The sequence below is a fragment of the Oreochromis niloticus genome, linkage group LG1 (genome assembly GCF_001858045.2).
Source record: "Oreochromis niloticus isolate F11D_XX linkage group LG1, O_niloticus_UMD_NMBU, whole genome shotgun sequence".
NCBI lineage: Eukaryota > Metazoa > Chordata > Actinopteri > Cichliformes > Cichlidae > Oreochromis > Oreochromis niloticus.
Genome location: NC_031965.2, coordinates 30,250,870 through 30,265,188, shown reverse-complemented (window position 1 = coordinate 30,265,188; position 14,319 = coordinate 30,250,870). Strand labels below are relative to the sequence as shown.

At 37.4% G+C, this 14,319-nt stretch overlaps 1 protein-coding gene across 1 annotated transcript; it reads left to right on the top strand.

Annotated features, from left to right (window-relative positions):
- The first annotated feature begins 527 nt into the window (after positions 1 to 527).
- On the top strand, positions 528 to 10,018 carry lpcat2 (lysophosphatidylcholine acyltransferase 2). The gene is made up of 14 exons (XM_003437660.5): positions 528 to 822; positions 1,198 to 1,340; positions 2,960 to 3,177; positions 3,723 to 3,835; positions 4,006 to 4,066; positions 4,349 to 4,407; positions 4,850 to 4,884; positions 5,102 to 5,156; positions 5,345 to 5,427; positions 5,826 to 5,951; positions 6,081 to 6,234; positions 7,235 to 7,333; positions 8,075 to 8,216; positions 8,399 to 10,018. Exons 1-14 carry the CDS (start codon positions 712 to 714, stop codon positions 8,575 to 8,577), a joined length of 1,578 nt encoding a protein of 525 aa, XP_003437708.1. The 5' UTR covers positions 528 to 711; the 3' UTR covers positions 8,578 to 10,018.
- The last annotated feature ends 4,301 nt before the right edge of the window (positions 10,019 to 14,319 follow it).

Sequence of the window (14,319 nt, the reverse complement as noted above, 5' to 3'; positions counted from 1 at the left end):
GAACTTACACCAGTGTTGCTTTGTCATAGAGTTCATCTTTATGATATATAGTAATGCTGGCACTTCTTTAAATTTTTTGTTCTATAAGTAACAAGCGGGCTAACTTTAAAATAATCAGATATTTTATATTCTATTCATTGAATAGAGCATACGGACTTTATCTGAACCCCTGCAAAGACTATAATTTGTTATGAAACTGTGCCATCTTGTGGATATTTATGATAAAAAATGTATAGCCTTTGCATAAAATCAGTTATTTGCTCGTGACACCGCGATCGTCCTAACTTTCTTTTGCATTTACTCCCCCGGCAGTCCTAACCAGTGTTATTTTATCAAAGCACACAGCCTACGAGACAATTTTAATCTTTTCCTATCGGAACCAGTTTTCTTCGAGGCATCTACCACTATATTTTAGATACTGTCGAAATGGTACTGTCTAAAGTCATTATCTTGCAAATGTAGTGACAGTGTACAAACATTCACTTAACAGTCTTGAGCCCCCACTGCACAGCACGTACACCGGAGGTGGAGCTTGAAGCTACCGATTCCGCTCTCGCGTGCTTGAGGTTTGTACTCGTAGTAACTCGCGCTTGATAACGTTTGGGTCAGCAACAAATGAGAACAGGTTCTCTGTTGAGGAAGTGAGATGATAACATCACGGGGCTACAAATTAGAACACCAGCCGCCTGTCATTTCGCTCACTGGTCTACGATGCCACCGCAGCGAGTAGGTGCCTTGCCGAGGCAACAATCTCTGCTTTTGCCTGCGGTCATCAACCCATTTGTCCAAGACACCAAACTAAGCAAAGCTGCTATAATTAAAGTGAGTATTTCTTCTTCTTTTTCTTTTTCTTCTTCTTCTGCTTTTTTAAGAGATTGCACAAAGGCAGGATTTTGAAGAATGCTCGTTTGGTAACAGTGTTTCATAGTGTGACATAATGCACTCAGGCTACTGTATCCAGGGCCTGTAATCTTCTCCAACACGGCTTTGACAATCAGCTTGTAAAGCCTCCTATGCAACACAACAGACTGAGCCATTGGGAGCTTTCTAGAATGCTTTCCAGCAATGTGGATTTCGAGGCTCGTGCATATTTCTGCTAGGTGGGAGGTCCGTTTTCAGCCAGGCAGCAGGTGACTTGAACACCAGGGAGGTTTGGGCCTGTAATTAATGTGCATAAATGTACTCCTCTGCCTGCAGTGTGTCTTGTTGGGAATTTTCTTGGTCCCTCTTCGAGCTATCTTTATAACCCTGGTTCTGATGGTGTTATGGCCAGTGTCTGTCATTGTCACCTTCAAGCTTCCGCTGAAAGGAGCTGTGGAGCCAAGCACAGGATGGAGAAGGTAACTATGGATACCAGTAGCATCCAGTTTTTCTCAGAGTTGGCCATGACTTTATCACACCTAAAGCAAAACAATAATAATATATTTAGCTTATTCTTGACATCAGTTTTGTTTACTTGCAAATGATCTTTTGCTTATTTTATTTTTTTTAAACTTGGTTTCCCAGAAAAAGTGAGTTTGACCTACTGTTTGGCTAATCTGGGACATCAATAACCCATTTGCCTTTTTTTACTGCAGACATTTTGTTTGCTAAGCAACTGCATTCACCCTGCACTCTTATCTTATCACCATCTATCAAAGTGACATGAACTACTAGTATTAAACGCTTTGAACATATCTATCAAACAACAAACATATTGAGCTTTAAGTTTTGCAAAAGTAATGAATTGAACTGAGGTGAGAAGAAGGATAAAAAGTCACTTTTTGCTCATATGCTTTACAGAAGCAAAAAATTCCCCCAAAATAATAGTTCCTGTAATAATGAATTAGCACCTACTTGTGTTCATGTCGACTCATGCTTTTCTAGATCATATCCTCTTCGCAAGCAATACCTCACCTCAGTTTCCTTCAGAAAGGAACTAGTCGGTGGTGGTTGTGGGGGGTTAAGGGGAACTAGAAATGATGATTTAGCCACTGTCTTCACCTCTAACATCTAAAAGTAATAACAGACATTATAATTATAATAATATTATACATGTATATATCTTGAATGAAAAGGACTCATTCCACTGGACTTATTTTTCATACATTTCGCAGATAACTGACATAAAAAAATAAAAGCTTAAACTACTGAAATCTTGTAATCTTGTATCTTGTCTTTTTTTTTGACAGACTAATAATTTCAGTGTGTTTAAAAGTTTTCAAAAGTTAGGCTGTTACTACAAAGCTTTATATCAATGAATTTAAGTTGTATTGCAGATACCAGTGAAAATCGCCACCCAGCTTTGTCGAATCAAAGGTTTTTTAACCACTGACCACGTCTTGTTAGTTTGTTTGCATTAGTAAAATGATGAACCATCCTTCAGCTTACAGGCTGTATGCTATTTTCAGAGCCTGTGACAAATCGCTCAGAGGCACTGAAAGTGTGACATGATAGTTTAAAACAGGGCATAAGCCCACTGCATAATGAAGGAAGTGAAACTTAACCATAATAACTTGACTGACTGGTAGTATACGTTAAAACTTTTTACTGTAAGAGCTGATTGATTAATGTATCTTTAAATATTCATGTTTGTATTCTCTTACTTTGTTTCATATTAAGTACATGAAACTAAGTTCATAATGTCATTCATCATTTTGTATCTCTGACTCCATAGCAACACCCCTTCCTTCATTTCTACAGTTTTTGAGGAAGCAATCGGCGGCGGTAACATGCTTTGCGCTTTAAGGTTAAAGAAAAGTACGAAATTGCGAAACACATCCTGTTACCACAGCCGATTAACAAAGAAGGTCTAAATAAACCCATTAAAAATATTATACCAGCCCTTTTTATCTAAAGAATTTAGGATTTTCTCATGCAAAGATTCTTGCACTGTTATGTAGAATAGATAGTCACTTCCCATTCATATTTTTTTTCATTCACAAAAATTCAGCAATGTAAACTTTTTTTTTATCTCCAGATTTTTGTGTCAAAGAGTGATGGCTGCCTTGGGGAGGGCTTACTTTTTCAGCATGGGTTTTCGAGTGGTGGTCAAGGGTAAGCAGGCCAGCAGCCATGACGCACCCATCCTGGCTGTGGCCCCCCACTCCACCTTTTTTGATGGGATTGTCTGCGTTGTAGCTGGCCTGCCCTCCACTGTCTCCCGTGTCGAGAACCTCGCCACACCCATCTTTGGCAGTAAGATACTTTTTGTATGTTTGTTTCGAACAGGAAAGTAGGGACAAACTGTGTTTGTTATAGTCCATTTCCATCTGCCTTCATCTGAATGCACAGTTTCCCACTCTCTATGAAATGTGGGAGAGCCTGTAATATATATGCAATGGAATGTCATTACCTTACTTGCTGCCTGTACTGGGTATCAATTAAGTCCAATACTTTGGAGTTGTCATTGACATAAATCCTTGTTATTGTAAGTAAAATTTACAAATGCACTCTATGAAGTAAACACGAGCTAAGACATTGATTAATATGAGCCTTTTCATCCATCTTTTTGATAGTAATAACAACACATAACTTGTTTCATTTAATATCTGTCACGTGTGATTTGTTAAACAGCAATATCACAATTAAGTGGACTTTTATTGAAATCGCTCTCTCTTATTTAGCACTTACAAACGAATGCAAATAACCAAACCCTGTGCACCAGATTAGTGGAAAATATGATCAAGATTACTATATTCTTTTGTATGTGCATTACCATTAATCTTTCGTTCTCTCTTCAGGGTTCCTTCGGAGTGTCCAGCCAGTGCTGGTATCTAGAACAGACCCAGACTCCCGGAAGAACACAATCGAGGAGATTAACAAGAGAGCCAAGTCAGGAGGCCAGTGGCCACAGGTCTGGCACTGCACAGTCATTCTCAATAAAAATGACTTTTAGATGAATTTATTATTTGTTTACAAAGGAGCAAAAATATATTCAGTGTTGACTCAGATTACTTTACAAGCAATCTTTGCAATTTTGGGGGGTATTATTTTACCATTCAGCAAGGATGCTTTGTTTTTCAGGTTCTTATATTTCCAGAAGGAACATGTACAAATCGCTCATGTCTTATCACGTTCAAACAAGGTAAAATATAAAATGTACATTTTGTGTAGTGGAATCATTAGTTTAATTTCTATCAACATGTCAAATGCAAAGAAAAAAGATAACAACAATTTACTATACAGAACTTACATCTACTACCGTATTATAGAACATTTAATATTTTCCCTTAACATAAATCGAATCCATTTAAAGTGGTTCTGTATGTGGTGAGAGAATGGAGAAGTCATTATAGTAAAATCATATAATTTTACAGCTATGTACTTCATGTTTAACTACACGCTGTGTTCCCCACGCCACTTTTAGGTGCCTTCATTCCTGGTGTTCCTGTGCAGCCTGTGCTTCTGAAGTATCCTAACAAACTGGTAAGTAGGGTTGTCACAGTAATAGATGTTCATTTTTCAAACATATATATATATATACACAACCAGTAATATCTGTTCAGTGATGTAGCGCAAAACTATATGAATAGTGTATATATTGGGTTCCCTGTTGGATTTGTAGATTTGCTCTCAAACAAATGAACAGTCTCTAATTTTAAATCTTTTACGTTTTTTTGGTTGTGGCTTGGCAGTTCAAAGCTTCAGTTCCCTCCAGATTTTCATCTAGATTGTAGGCTTGTCTCATTGTGTTCACTAGGAAATCTAAAAGCATGACATTCCTATACATTTGTGTATGATTTTAAAATTTATACCAGTGTTATAGTGGATAATATAATACGACACAGTCCTATGTGCAAACTATCTTATACCAATGTTAACGATTCAGGAATGAATAAATAAGTTATCCTTGTATTTTTCTGTGTAGGATACAGTGACTTGGACATGGCAAGGATTCAAGTCGTGAGTATACTTTATGCAGTTTTTCCTCTTCCAATATGCCACCATCATGCGATTTATATGTATGCATGTATAAATAAGATATAAAATATAAATTGCATATTTTCCAGAAAATAAACATAATTATTGCACAGTTATATGGCAGCCTTATTTTTTTACAACACTGTGGTTCTAATGAATGAGAATGTATAACAGTTTTTCTGATTTGTGTAATATACAGGAAAACACTTCTGCTTTTGACACTTTGCCAGCTCTACACAACAGTAGAAATTGAGGTTAGAGACATTCGGATTTCTGTATGATAACATTATATCATGAAGTCGTTTAAAGAGTTTTAGTTGTTTTGGATATATGCTGTACTCAAAAGAACTCTTTTAAATTAAGGCTACCAGGAGTTTCTTTTCTTTTTGGTTTAAGTGTACTTTGTGTCTCGTAACTTCTCATCTGTTTACATGCTTCCCAGTTCCTCCCACCTCATGTCCCCACAGAGGAAGAGAAGAAAAGCCCCGCTCTGTTTGCCAACAGAGTACGAGAAACTATGGCCCAGTAAGTGTTCATTAGTCTTAAGTGTATAATGTATTATGTAAAGCAATTTCTGTTGCCTTTTTGTAAAAGGGTTCTCTACAAAACCACATTGCACTGCATATTGCTCAAATGCAAAGTGGAACAATTTGCTATAGAAAGTAAAAGTACTGTATAAATGTTTAAAGAAGTCATAAATACAGTGTTATGCACATGCAAGGCTACTAAGCTGATAAGAAAATAAACAAGTGGTCAGTATTGGAGAGTGAGTGCAATTTGTCAAACTAACTTTGCATTTTTTACTGTCTTTAGGTCTATATCCATACACAGTGAATCTGGCTATTTCTTTGCTATAATCTTTGTGTGCCTACTTTGCCTACTATAGTGAGGTGATTAAATGTCTGCAAACCTTCTAATTTTAGGGCTTTGGGCGTTCCTGTGACAGACCACACATATGAAGATTGCCGCCTAATGATCTCAGCTGGTGAACTCACACTTCCGATGGAGGCTGGCTTGGTTGAGTTCACTAAAATTAGTCGCAAACTCAAGTAAGAACATTTAACATGAGCGTTACCAAAAATTGCAGTTGGTACTGACCAATGCAGCTTCAAAGGGTTCTTATTGCTGTTAATGTTGATTATTATATAACCTGTCACCATTATGTTTGGCTCAACTAGTCTGAAGTGGGACAATATAAGGAAGGAACTTGACGGTTTCGCAACCATGGCCAGCGCCTGTAAGGGGGGACGCATAACTATTGAGGAATTTGCCAGTTTCTTAAAGCTTCCTGTCAGCCCAGTCCTCGAGGATCTGTTTAGACTGTTTGACAGGGTGAGAGACTTGTATGTTAAATATTTGTTAAACATTGTATGATGAAATCAACTGAACATTATCCTTTTCAAATATCGCTGTGGCATGGCACCACTTCACAAGGTTTTAAAACACCCAGTATTTGGCCTGGCCAAGCGAATGACATTTATTAGATGGACAAATCTGAATGTGAATGATCAGTAAAATAGTGAAGTTCATTTTACTGATAGCTGTAGTATTTATGTAAGTCTAGGCACTTTAGAAATACTTCACTTGCAAACCCTTAGAAAGTATAACACCTTTTATATTTATTTCTATAAAGCTCTTAATATTCAGCACATAGAATAATATTACTATTTATATTGCATCTGCATATCAAAGATATACCATGAAAGTAAAGCTTGGGGGACAGTGATGGAATGACTTCAAAGGTTAAACAACTTAGAAGCTTAAGTCAAAAGATGGGATTGAAACATAAAGATTTGTTTTATTATCTATCTCTATAAGTTAAAAAAATGATTTTTTTTAGAATATGTATGGTTACTATTTTTCCATCACTAGAGTCTTTACCTCAGTTAAGATTTGTCAGGAAATTATAGAACACTGAAAATTAAAATGGCTTTAATAGGAAATAAAGCATCTAATAGGGTATGTGAAATGAAGTGAAAATACAATACATTTCTGTGTCACAGTGCTGCACCAGTTGGAGGGGGAAAGCCACTGAGTTTCATACTTTCTGTTCTCTTATCTGTGTTCATCACTTTCAACACGAGTCAGAGGGCCTGTGTTTACTAAATACTGAAAGTTACCTTGTATCATATGCAGTTCTTAAACTTGTTATCAAATCACTATAGTAATAAAGGCTTAACCAAATAGTATTATCACTATTACCAGATAACAAATAACAGCAGACAACAGGTGCTTGCACCATAAATGATTAAATGCTGTCCATCATAATAATCTTTACATTTAACAGCTCATCCGTTCTTATTGACCTCTCTCTCTACTTGACCCTGGCTAGAATGGAGATGGCACTATAGACTTCAGAGAATATGTTATCGGTGTGAATATCCTGTGTAGGCCATCTAACACTGAGGATGTTCTCAAAATGGCTTTCCAGGTGAGACAGAAATATATTTCTCATACTGATGTGTTCATACTAGGGGCTGAATATTATGCAAATCTCTTGGAGTTGAGCAAGAAATATAACAACACCTCCTTTATTGACTCGCCCAAGGTAGCACTACTATGGTTTTTGCAAGGCAAATGACCTTCAAGGTTATTTATACATTTCTGTTATTTTCCACACCTAATATGCTACTTCTATTGCATCATGCATTTCCTGCTGATAGTAGTTTTATCACTCTATCATGATAAACTAGTAGCTATGGAAGATATATCTGAGATGCTTAAACTGTAACCTGTGACAAATTGTGCGAAGTATAAACAGTACAACTGTTTATATATGACTATATATGATGTTTATATATGAAATATATACCCCAAAATATAAAAAGCATGTACACTTTGCAAAAGGAATAAGCTAAATGCAAAAAATGACCAATGTTAAGATAAAATCAACCAGCCCAGCCCTTACTGTCTGTGCACAGCAACAGCTTTAGTGTAGCAATAACAAAGGCAGCATACAATTCAGAGAGGCTTGCATAATGTCAGGCTAACAATGTGTGTCTGCTGTGAACATTTTGCTGGCCACAAGGTCGGCTGCAATTTGAACTTACTAACCAAAACTTCCTTTCTCCTGCTTACAATTATGATTACGTTCTCATCATTTGGAATCATTTCGAAACCTTTTTCTTGAAAGTCGTTACTCATTTCTCACTTTTTATTATCTTTCATGCAGCTTTTTGACACGGATGAAGATGAGAAAGTCACCCATGACGAGTTTACTGCTCTGCTGGGCTCTGCTTTGGGTGTGTCAGATCTAGACACGACCAAACTGTTTGAAGCGATTGATGCCGATGGCTCTGGTTTCATTACCTTCAGTAAGTAGATTCTAATTGAAGAGAAAAGCGTCATTCAAAGCTCCTGTTATGTCTTGTGGCCTCTTATTTGATTCCCGGTGATATTTTGTCAAGAAAATGTTAAATAAATAAATTGTTCAAAAGATTGTTCATTATTATTGTGTGTACAGCACCCTGTATTTTTCTCTGTTCTGATTCTTTAGATGAATTTCAAGAATTTGCTGCAACCCATCCTGAATATGCCAAGCTCTTCACCACCTATCTGGAGCTTCAGAGATATCAAGCTATCCAAGAAGCAAACCCGGGTGATCTGGAACTTGCTGGTCAGCCCAGTTCAGGGGAAAAACCAGAGGAGAGCACATCTGACAAAAAAGATGACTGAGACAGAGCATAACTGTGACCTTTGACCTATGACCTATTTGACTTCGCTGAAAAGAGAAATAAATACAAGGCTGTTGCAGTCTTGTCAGCATATTCAAGTCACTGCAACAGCAATGGTCATATATGGTGAAGTGCTTGCATTTTTATAGTTTTAGAACGCTTTCATTTTTGATTTTAGTGCCTTATAGATATTTAAAAAGCAACTTACCCCAAGATGTTTTCTGTCAGAAAATATGTATTTTTGTGTATGCTTTGCCATGAAAAGAAACACAGATGGGGTGTGTCATAGCAGGAAAATATGTCCGAAAACTGGTCATTGTTTCAAATAAGGTTTACACCTATTCTTCAGTCAACACTGTGGTTTTTGCTGTTTTTGTTTACGGACGGAGATGAATACAGCCTTGTGGACCTTATCCTTTGTCTTTGTAATTTTTCTTTAACTGAGTGGGAAATCTTGCCAAACCAACACAAATTTTAAATGTAAGCAAAGAGTCCTTGTGCTTCTTTGTTACAGTGTAATTAGAGTACAGTAAGCAACCCAGAGATGTTCTGTTTTAAAATTTTGTCTACAGTGAGCATAGATGCTGTGCATTACACTTTTCTCCCCCACCCAGCGCTCAGGGACACAGAACTTGTAACTCAGCTGTATAATTAGCCAGAAGTTTGCTTTGCATGTGTATCTATTTGCATTTCTACTGAAGATTGTTGTTGCTGAGACAGCACCACGTCTGTGCAGCTTTAAGTTTACTAAAGCAAATCAACCACTGAAAATAGGGCAATTTGTGAGCAAAAAGGCAACGGTGCTTCTACACAACAGCATATTCCATTGGGGTATGCTTTCAGATCCGATTAACTAGAGGCATTGTTATTTATTTAGTGGGCTGTATTGCAATTATGTTTTGCTTTTTGTTAACACTGCAAAATTTTATTTTTAAAATAAAACAAGAACGCAATCCTCTTTGCCATTTTTTTTATTCATCACAGAGGAAACTTGTAATGACTTTCATAGACTTTGTTTCTATTAAGGCATAAGTGCAATAAACAGGCTACAGCTGAACTGCTGCTTTTCCAAAATCACCACAAGGTGTCAGTAGTTACCCATTACAGTTCTATTGTGTGAGCCTTTTTTCTTCATCCACTTGCCTGTGTGAGTTAAAGTGCCTTGTGTCTATTTTGACTGTACCTTACTTTGATGTTGGCGCTAGACAGTGAGGTTTAAACTAGGGGAGGAATTAAAGACAGGCATGTACTGATAAAATTGGGTAAATGCGTTTGTGCATGTTTGTAAGATTTACCTCATTACTGGCCAACATGGATGATTTTTTAAGCTATGGATATCTAAAGTATGATTCGTTTTTTTCTGATTACACTTGCTATGGATTTAAATGTTAAAATTATTTGAATCAGAGAAAAAATTATGCAAATAAAATAAAATCCTTGCATGTCTTGAAAGAATGTGTTATTATATATGTGCTGTGTGTTACATTCGTTTTTATGTGTCCACTGTTATCATTTAAGAATTCGTGGAATTTTCAATTTACAAAAAAATAAAAAAGATTATAATCACTTATCATTTGGTACATATTGATCTGTCAACTTATTGGTCAGACTGTTGCTTTTACATTTACCTTAAGTTTTAGCACAACTGTGTGATCCTCCTCACCTGATCTCAGCAGAGAACAACCACTAAATGCAACTTTAGTCTACATTTTTGGCTTTTTTGTTCTCACATCTACAGAAACACAAAAGATGCACAGTCTTGCTTTATATGCACAGACAAGGCAGAAATGAGCGATGGAGAGCGGCCTCTTCATTAAAAGCCCGCTGTTACACAAACTGTGATTACCAGCTGTGATTTCCACTTTCAATTTGTTTTAACCTTTTCAAACATACAGACGCTCATTTAATTTTAATCAAAACTGATGAGGTGGCATGGAATCAATTAAATCACATTGTTGCCGCACTTACAACAGTGTGACTCCCTCCCTACCCCCAGCTTCTGCTCTTCTCTTCGGCCCCATCTCCCTCCATCCTCACACTTTCCTCTGGATGGTTCTTGTATATTGCTGTATCCATTTCAGCCATGCCTGCAGGGCAATCCTGTCGCAGTAGATTGTGGGAGAGATGTGTTGGTAATCTGATTTGGTCTCCTCAGGACCTGAGTGAGTGATCAGCCTCTGTTTGTGGATGCGAGCTGGACACAGGCCTCATACGGATGGGGGACTCACCGTGCCAAGCTGGAAGGAAAGGTCAAACCCGACAGGCCTCACTCCTAAATTAATGTGACTCAACTTTGGGCCTCAATTTAACCGAGCTGCCTTCTCAGGCAAAATCAGAACCAGGAATCAGTCTTGGCGGAGTTCCACTCTGCAAACTGAAATCCATCTGAAATCCATTTAGTGTATTTCAAAAAGTTTGAAGATGATTTTTATGTTGCGCTGACAGGTTTGACTTTCAGTATATGAGGCAAAGACTCTAGTCCAAGCAACATCCCAAATATCATGTTTTAACATCTACAAATGCACACCATATCCAAATCCACATTTTGCTCATGTAACTCCAGAAACACAACAGAATAGTCTAATTCACTATCTGCTTTTATGTAATATTAATAAAAAAAAAAAACATGAAAAATCCCTAGCTTTGTTATTGCAAGGATGTTTTAGGAATCTTACATAAGAGGAAGAAATCAAAGTAACTTCATGTTCCTATAGAATCGACTTTCCTGATTATAAAAACAGGATACCTGGGTGTGTGCATACATAGTCGTCTGAACCTCCTTCCTATGAGTGACGAACATGGACATAAGGTTTCAAAAACACAGTATTAACATTAGCTTACAGGTCAGAGGAGTGCACAAAAGTTCTGGCAAGAAGAGCTTGGCAGGCTGAAATGCTGGAAATGTTTGGATGAAAGTACGTAAAAGGTATTAACTCTTTTACCCCACCCAAGCTTGAAATTAGGCCTTAAAACGATAACAAGTAGGAAAAATGATAAAGGCTTTGATCTCTGGTCCACTACAAATGCTTTGTTCTTCCTGGTTGTATCAATTGTAAAGTGGAGATCTTTTCCACTGATTTGGCATGGCATAATGGGCTTTCACTTTGAGATGTGCTGCATAGTTTACAAAAAAAAGAAAAACAGTCTATGAATGTTTGGCAGCATTATGGCCCTCTGTAAAGATGAACCCACTGTTTAATCTGCTGTCAGTTCAGCTGTACTAAAGCCAGCTGGAAAAGCTGAACGTGATACAGGTGCTTGGTTCAACTGTAGCTCAGTGTAAATGTTTAATTTAATTCTTTTGGATGGTTTCCTCTCTAGACACTGCTATTTTGATTTAATACATTTTTACTGCGATCGGTGCACTCATTAGTACACACCTTCACAGCTCACATGTTGGACCACCCTTGACTTTTGCTAGCTTAAGCTTAGCAGTCTTTCTCCTTCAGCTCTTCAGGGAGTTCCTCCAAACTTCATTGTTACATTTCCTTATCGCACCAGATGACACCTTGTTGATTTTCATTCTCCTATTATTCTCTCAGAAAAGTGATTGTGCCTCATTTCCTGTGTAGTGGTTTATAGAAACAGTGAAGGTCTCGGTGAGGGCAAGGTTCGGGGAACCTTATAAAACATCAGTTATCCAGCGCCAGTATCTGCACCAGTATCTGCAGTGAAAGTTTGTTTTCTTGCTCAGTGTTTAGGGTGTTTCACATCTCTGTCTGATTTCCAGATGGTTCTGTGAATGAAGGGCAATAACTTTTCCTGCGTAATAGTCGAGGATGGGTCAGCATGAGGTTGAGAAAAAGAAATGTGTCTTTTATTTGCCAGTGAGACTGGCCAACAAAGGTGTGAAAGTGTTTCTATTTTCCAAACAAACCCCAAATAATGCCTAGACACTCATTTTCTTCCTGTTTTTCCTACTTGATTCCTATTGCCAACAAAACTTGATCATGCGTTACAGTGTTTACAACAGTTTCACAATATGTATTTAATACTATGTAATGGTTACATCATAGAAAAGTAGAAGTTGGAGGATGGAAATTGAAATGTGTCTCTTAGAGGAGATGTTAGTGCAGTCTGATTCTAATCTATAATTTGAAATTTTCTGTGAGACTTGCTGATCAACTGTAGCCTTTTTTCAAATCGTAATCATGTCAATCAGCATGCTATTAGGCTTCCCCTTTCAGGCCAATGATTACTACCCACAACTGAAGGGTTGAAAGGATGTGACCGACTGAAAGATAAAAGTCTTTTTGATACACTGATGAGGACTGATGAAGGACTTTTTAGAGACAATGGCATTCTTACAGATTTTCTTTTGTGTGTACATGTTGGCTGAAGCTCCCTTTACTAGTCTGCACGTTTGGATGGTCTTACACATATTTTAAGGATGTGATGTGTGCTGCTCGGAACAAGGCTCTCTGTCACCAAACATCTGACTCAAACTGCTGTTTCACTCACCAAATGTATACAGCAAGAAGGGAAAAAGACTTAACATTGCTGAAGTACTTAAATCTTTGCAGATACTACTAAAGCCTAGAGGGGAAAACTTAATGACACTCCTCCCTTAGTGAGGCCTGGAGAGATTTAAACCAGAGAGCTTTAAAGGGGGAGCAGAACAAAACAAACCCACTCAGTACTAATACCACGAGTAAAGACCTGGTAAGTTAAGTCTGCGGAATGACCACGTAGGAAATGCATTTTTGTTTTTATGCGTAAGGGCAAAGGCCCTTTACGTTAAAATTGTGGCCTATGGATTTACAGAATAGTCTGAAAGTCTCATTCAAGCTGTGTCATATGTGTCAGCTTTGAACTTAATTATAAGGTAAGACCTTGAATTATATATTTGTCATAGAAACTATTTATGACATTAGCAAGACTGAAACTATTAAGTAGCATGGGTGCATATGGCATTGTATGGAAATAAATGTTTGTGCGGTTTTAAAGGGCATTAGAAGGGAAAAAGGGGATTAAGTAAGAAGGTCTTTGCTTTGCCCCTAACTAAATGTTCAGGTTAATTCTAGAGGGTCATGCTGTGGCAGCTGAGAGATTGCCTCTTCGTTTATTACAGTTTAAGCCTAAGGTCAATCAGGAAGAACCCAAACCTTAAGAGAAAAAGAAGACTGAGGAAAAAGTGGATTATAGAAGAGCACTTAAAAACTCCATGGATACAACATGATTAGGGTTATAGACTGATTTGCCCATTCCCAGTATTTGACCTGCATTATGCACCTGCACTGCAAAAAACTGTGAGGACTATTACCTTTAAAACAAATGTGCTGTTGTATACTATTTAAGATGACTTAAAATTTGAAGGAACCCACTTGTTGAAGGTACATCATAACAAAACGCAGAACATGCAATTTAGCTGATTGGGGTCAATTTTATTCTTACCTAGAAATGGCATATTTAAATGTAACTGGCAAATAAAGTGCAAAAGAATAGAAGTAATTCAGAAGAAAACAGCAGTAATAACACATTATCCTACCTTGTTACCTGGTCCTTTGTTTTACCATCACTGCAGTTATTCAATCTTCACAAACAAAACGCCTCAAACCAGCCCTGTTAGGGTTTTTTAAAACAAGCACTGGAGAGCAAAGAGGACATTCATTGACTTTAATGGGATGAACTGATCAACCATATCTAATAGAAATCATTGCCCCTGGCAAAAGCTGCTTTAGAATTGAATTACACATGGGACACAATGCTTTTATGGCTTCTTAGAAAACTGTAATTCAATCTG

Coding starts and splice junctions, on each gene's coding strand:
- lpcat2 (XM_003437660.5), top strand. CDS start 712: ATGCCACCGCAGCGAGTAGGTGCCTTGCCGAGGCAACAATCTCTGCTT. Junction 6,235..7,234: donor TGTTTAGACTGTTTGACAGG/GTGAGAGACTTG, acceptor GACCCTGGCTAG/AATGGAGATGGCACTATAGA. Junction 7,334..8,074: donor TTCTCAAAATGGCTTTCCAG/GTGAGACAGAAA, acceptor TCTTTCATGCAG/CTTTTTGACACGGATGAAGA.